General features: G+C 40.4%; 1 protein-coding gene across 1 annotated transcript in view; it reads right to left on the reverse strand.

Moving 5' to 3' along the window:
* Nucleotides 1-827: 827 nt before the first annotated feature.
* The window catches only part of adgrl2 (adhesion G protein-coupled receptor L2), a 73,962-nt gene continuing 68,622 nt past the window's right edge, over nucleotides 828-6,167 (reverse strand). The window contains exons 24-25 of the mRNA XM_022761514.1: nucleotides 5,346-5,363; nucleotides 828-3,365 (exon numbers count right to left, since the gene is read on the reverse strand). Coding sequence (XP_022617235.1) covers nucleotides 2,515-3,365; nucleotides 5,346-5,363 — 869 coding nt within the window. The 3' untranslated portion in view covers nucleotides 828-2,514. The remainder of the gene's footprint in view (nucleotides 3,366-5,345; nucleotides 5,364-6,167) is intronic.

The following is a 6,167-nucleotide window of genomic DNA, read 5'->3' on the forward strand; positions in this document are numbered from 1 at the left end:
TAATACATGTAATTTCCTTTTTAAAAAGGATTCCTTTCACATTCTGTATTCACATTCATTTCTGCATGTTTTACAATGCAGGGTGGAAATCAATACAATTTTGTATCCTCCTCATTATTATGCACGTCATTATGTCTGCCATTTCAATAGTCAACAGTCACCTCAACACTTGATTCCTAACTGACATTCAAGGGGACTGTACAAGAGATCAAAAAAAAAAGAATCGTAATTCTTCTATGACAATTTGTAGCCTCGGATAATTGCACAAAATGTCACATAATTGTTGGAAAAGTCAAAACAACACACAGCCCACACAGCATTATGTGTACCGGTTCTGACATAAAGTGCATTTTTGCACTGACTCATTTCCTTCAATGCCAAATGGTAAACAGTGCAATTTCCAGCTACCCTGCTGAGAGCTGTCACTCTGCCTCAACTGGATTTTATATTAAAATGCTTCATAAATTAGTGTTACCTGAGGCTTAAACCGCACAGGAACTGACTGTGGGCTTCAGCAGCAGCAGACACTAATTAGAGCAAATATGTGTCATACTCGGCCATATTATATGTAATATATTTCTACAACTGCAACCAAGTGTAACATTGACCCCTTGTTAGGCCCATGGACACGTTTCCACTCCCACACAGCATTAAGCCAACATCTTACAAGATTCCTATCGTGCTGGGCTTGTTAATGGTGCCAGGACTATAGCGCTCATTCAATAATATACTAAGTGGACAATGCTGTGAACCAGTGTCATTTTGAACCTTTATTAGTGTTACAACCACACAGAGGAACATTTACAATGCAGTTTTCCTACCTGAGTTTCTCATCTTTGAATCACATGGAAAGATTTGGCTTCTCTAACACATATGGTGAAATGAGCTCTCTCTACTCTGCAGCGACTGAAGAAAAGCAGAACATAAAGCAAACAAATCCCCTAGAAAACAAATCCACCAATTTGCCTTTCAAGGTGCTCGGGACTTTTCTTATAACCTGAGTCAAAAGTGTATTTTGTCCATAGCAAAATAATTAAACCTGTTTTCTCAAATAGTACCAAAAACAGAAAACATTAAAAAGCAACTGGCATTAGACAAAAAATCTCACATTTATTTTATTTGTTAAACAAGTGTTGAACTTTACATCAGTCTTAAGTGATGAGCCCCTTGGTAACATGTTTACATAAAAAACATGAGCTACAGTACAGCATGTATACCAGTGCTGGAAAATATTCACACATTTCCCACTTATCTTTTGGAAAGATTTTAATAAATAAAATGTCCAAACCCACGCGGAAGAACTACATTTATGATAGAAACTTTATTGTCAAAAGTTGGTTTCAATTCAGTTGCGCTTGCCCATCACTTAAAAAGATCTATTTCATTCAGAATTACACAAAAAAACTGTGCAATGCATAAATCACTTTAACTGGGTTTTTGCATTCCCATTCTACTAAAGTAATGCCGAATGAACATATTGCGATGGGCGGCATCAATGGAACTCATTTAAGCAAAAAACACTGTTCACAAGTGGAAAAAGTGATAATGCATCTTTGTAATTTGTTGAATCCTCCTTTCTTTTCATAAGCCGTTACGTTCAAACATACCACCATGAATGAAGTGTTGGAACCATAAACACACTGTATAACATATGTGCAACTTCTACACAATAGTCTCTCAAACGTAAAATTTTGCAATTAAAAGGTTTCTTCATATTTACGGTTTCCCATGAATTTTTATTTTACACTAGCAATACAACAAAATATATATTTTAGCCATTTTCCTTGACAACAGTTCAATGTACAGTTGAGAAAATATAAGGCCAGGGGCTTGATTGCTAGTGGTTATACAATCCAAACTTCATTGTGATGGAGAACGACTCTGGGCGACCAGGACATTATATTCCTTCTCTGACAGTCTGATCAGGAACATTTTACAAACATTGTCCATGACCTGGTCCAGGGCTGTTGTTTTGTTTCCAATAACAGAAAAAACAAAACAAAAAAAAAAAAAAAATAGGCTTCAACGAGGATGTTTGGGAGTGTATGTACAACCTTTAGACCGGGGGAAATTGCTGATCTGATGTAGTCGGTAATTATTCTTTTTTTTTTGTCTTTTTTTTATTTATTTTTTTTATTTTCGTACCTTAAATTTTTCTCAATTACTCAACAGCAGCAGCACATTTAAATACATAGTTGGCTTGTCTCTTAAACTTGAAATTTGACTCTGCATTTTATGTACAGTCTCATTAAAACTTTGCACTGCCATCGCTGTGCACCAAGTCTGTTGGTCTGCAGGGAAGGTAGGAAGAGTGGCATGTCCGGGGTAAAGGAGATGGCAATGCAGATGGGGGAAAGGGAGGTTTGTAAATGGCTAGTGTGTATGACAGGGCTTCCAGGCTTGCTTCAAACAGAAAACAAACTCTTCCCTTCCCTATCCCTTCCCTCGCATGTCCTCCAAGAGGTAAGGGCTGCAAAAGGGAAGGAAGAGGTTCGGGGGGCGATTTAAATACATTTAAAGGCTTGTCACTAACTGCATCTGTCCTTCCCGTACATCGCCCTCAGGGATGCAGCCCTCTTTAGTAATAGGTATAATGTAACCATCGCTGCTCCCTCGGCCTATCTGGTAATAGGCTTGGAGCTGGTGGCCACCCCCTAAGTTAGGCATGCTCTTGTAGTAAACGTCCTCATTCTCGCTCCTCTTAGAAGGGGACAGGTCCTCCACCACATCGGGGCTGCTCTCTGGGAACGGCGAGTCCCTAAGATTAGGCATACTAGTGTACAAGGAGTCTCTGTTTGGGGACTGCAGACTATCGTCGGGGTTGGTGGGTGTCAGCTGGCTGACAAAGGTATCAACTCCCCCATCGGTCCTCACCTTCTTCTGGGGAGCGTACAGAAGGGAGTGAGTCCGCTGGGGGATGAGCGGCGCCTCCAGCTCCTGCTGATGGTGCAGCTCGAGGCCCACAGTGTCACCCATGTGCACCAAAGACGAAGCGTCAGCTACGATAGCGTCGTCTTCACTGCTGCTGCCGCCTATCACCGTCACCTTGGGCGGAGCCCGCTCCACGTGGTGGTGATGGTGGTATTGCGGGGGCTGCTGGTGGTGGTGGGGCGGATGATGTAAACTGGGGTGCTGCTGCTGTTGCTGTTGGTGGCTTTTGTTACAGGCACGCAGGTTGTTGTGAACTAGCTCAGAGATGATCATTTTCTCGAAGGCAGCATCGTCCAGACTGAGGCCGCAGTCTACTACCTGCACACTGTCGCCAAAGTCCCCATTGCGGAGCGAGTAGCTATTATTAAAGTTACCATTTAGCGGTAGAGTATCCATTGCACTCGTATCCCTCACCGCACTGTTCAGTGAGTGCCCTGGAAAGAGAGGAACATGTGAGGGGATTTTACATTAGTCAACACCAATAACCATCAAAGAAACAAAGGTTTAATGCTGTTTAGGATGCAGTTTCACATAGAGAACTCAAGTCAAATTAAGCCATGCCATAAGTCCATTAGTTAGGCACAATCCTTAACATACAATATACAGGCATGCATTATTTGCAATGGGAAACCATTTTACTTTCTAACATATACATTTTTACTTTCCCTTTTAAAAATTGCTTAAAAATAAGCAAAACACTATGCTTTTTCGTCTGCCACAAAGGTGACAAAGCAATGAAAAAGATCCCAAACAACATTAAGAAAACAAACTGAAACAGTAATCACCATCACAACACACCGGGCAAAAGTAGATGTCCACAAGTATGAAGCCACAAACGGGCAAGCTACAACACTTACAGGTTTTCTAGCAACTAATAGGTTGAATGTGCCGAGGGGAAAGAAAAAGGACAGAGATGGGGAAAAGATTACATAGACAGAAAAGGGAAAGTAGTCATGTATCAACATGGGACAGCCATCTTTGTTCTCACTACAAGGGGAGCCCACAAGCAGCACTCCACCATCACCACACACAGCAGGTGAAAAGACTCACTTTAGACAACTCACATCATGTCTGTCTGCTCAGGCTATCTGGTCTAAGAGCAGCTGATGTACAAAAGAAAGTAAAATGATTTATTGTAACATGAAGAAGAATCACTCAAAAGAACAACAAAACATAAAGTAAAAGTCTTAACTGCAACTTAGCGAGAGCAAGGGTTCAGCAAATGAAACAAACAAGCATTAAACCGCTTTTACTTTTATGAATTAAATGTCAACAGCTATTTTTCTGTGTCTAAATATATATATAAATATATATATATATAAATATTTTTTTTTCTTTTTTCTTTTTTTTCATGTTTTTGTTTGCGCTGGTACACTTTCTGTCCGTTAGTTGGCAGCTTGTGTACCCAAAGCTGGCAAAGGTCAGAGCTTGCCCGCAGCCCAGCACTTGGCATCCGTCACAGTGACAGTTCCCAGCGAGACCCCGGTCACTAGCAGAACAGCTCAAGAATAACACAGCCGCTGCAGAGGTCGGACACGGTCATGTTAGGAATTTCTCAAAGCATGGAGGTCATGGAAAACAGAGGCAAAAGGATAAATATTAGCTATGCTGTGATTGAGAGGGGAGATAAAGGAAAAATGTGCTCTGCTATGGCTGACATGCCTCTGTGTAGAACAACAGATGTAAAAATTAAGAGGAAGACTAATGTGATATTTAACAGGAACATTTGTCCTTGTCCAAAAAAAAAGGGGAGTGATTGTGATTGTAGTAGGGGTGTTAAAAGTGCATATCTTTTGCAGAGCTTATTGGAAATTAGAGGACAAAGTTATTAAGAAAAAAAGAGAGTAAAGGAAAATTCAACAGCTGCTGCCATGACATCCATGTGTTTAGGCAATTTAGCGTCCAGACAGGTGCTGTGTGGAAAGGTGTGAGGGGGATCCGACTGGACACTGAGACTGCCGAATGCCACAGGAGGACAAACAATTTGGAAGAAAAGCAAAAAAAAAAAAAAAAAAAAAAAAAAAAAAAAAAAAAGAAGGAAAGAAAGGATAAAGAAACCTTTCTGATAAATGCTCCTTTCTTCCAGAAAAGAAAAAGCAACACAATTTTGGTCTGTTAAAATCACAAATTAAGCAGAAGAGAGAGAGAGAGAGAGAAGCAGAGTAATGGGCATTTGCGATAAAGCCGTCAGATCTCAGAGATGATTTCGAATTACTTGAGAAAAATCTTTTGCTTCTTTTCAGATTAGAGCAGAATTTTGTGCTAAATAATTTTGTGAACCACTTGCTCACTGAGTGTGTGTTAATGGCCTAAAGTAAACCAGTGATTGTGCCAGGGGGGGTTTTGGTTGTTTTTAATAAGCATGCTGAAAAAAATTTACATTTGATAGGCAAAGTTAAGTTTTACTCCCATACTTGTCTCTCTGTAGGTCACTAGAGGGAAGCACAGGGGAGAAGCACAAAACATGACAAAAGATGCCATTTCAGTTTCAAGATAGAAGAGCACACATCATCACAGCACAGTCTTTACAGTGTGATATGAGATATAGCTTTTATGTGTTTCACCTATTAAAAAAAAAAAAATTCTAAACATGGACAGCTTAATGCAAAATGTGCATTAAGTAGATCTGTATTAAGCAATATAGATTTTACTTGAACATGTTTTAAGAGGAAAGCTCCCTGTGAAAGTAACAAATCACCTGATAAATTCGGGAGCATAAATCTTAATAATCATGCAGTTTATACTATGGCTTCAGGTCTACACCACTGTTTACATTATCTCACGGCAGAATGTGCAGTATCTCTTTCCCATCTTAATCATTATGTCGCGTTCAGAGTTTGGAGAAGAGAAATATGAGAACACATGAGGCTGGATCGAAACAAACCACAAAAATGTGTCCTACATGAAAACGTGTGCCTGTTTTCGCGCTCAGACACACACAGACACACAGACACACAGACACACAGACACAAACACACCACTGCTACTATCACACACACAGACACACACACACACACACACACACACACACACACACGCACACAATAAGTACTTTATCAAGTATTTGGGAGACAATGATTCAGAGGGAAAGGCGATATTGCAGAACATCCTGCTTTTCATTTGGCCTGCCATATGCTCAGCTGAAGAGACAAAGAGGGAGAGAAAGAGAGGAGGCAGAGAGAGAGAGGGAGAGAGAGAGAGAGAGAGAGAGAGAGAGAGAGAGGAAGAGAGCGAGA

Source organism: Seriola dumerili, unplaced genomic scaffold (assembly GCF_002260705.1).
Source record: "Seriola dumerili isolate Sdu_G_001 unplaced genomic scaffold, Sdu_1.0 BDQW01000002.1, whole genome shotgun sequence".
Taxonomy (NCBI): Eukaryota; Metazoa; Chordata; class Actinopteri; order Carangiformes; family Carangidae; genus Seriola; species Seriola dumerili.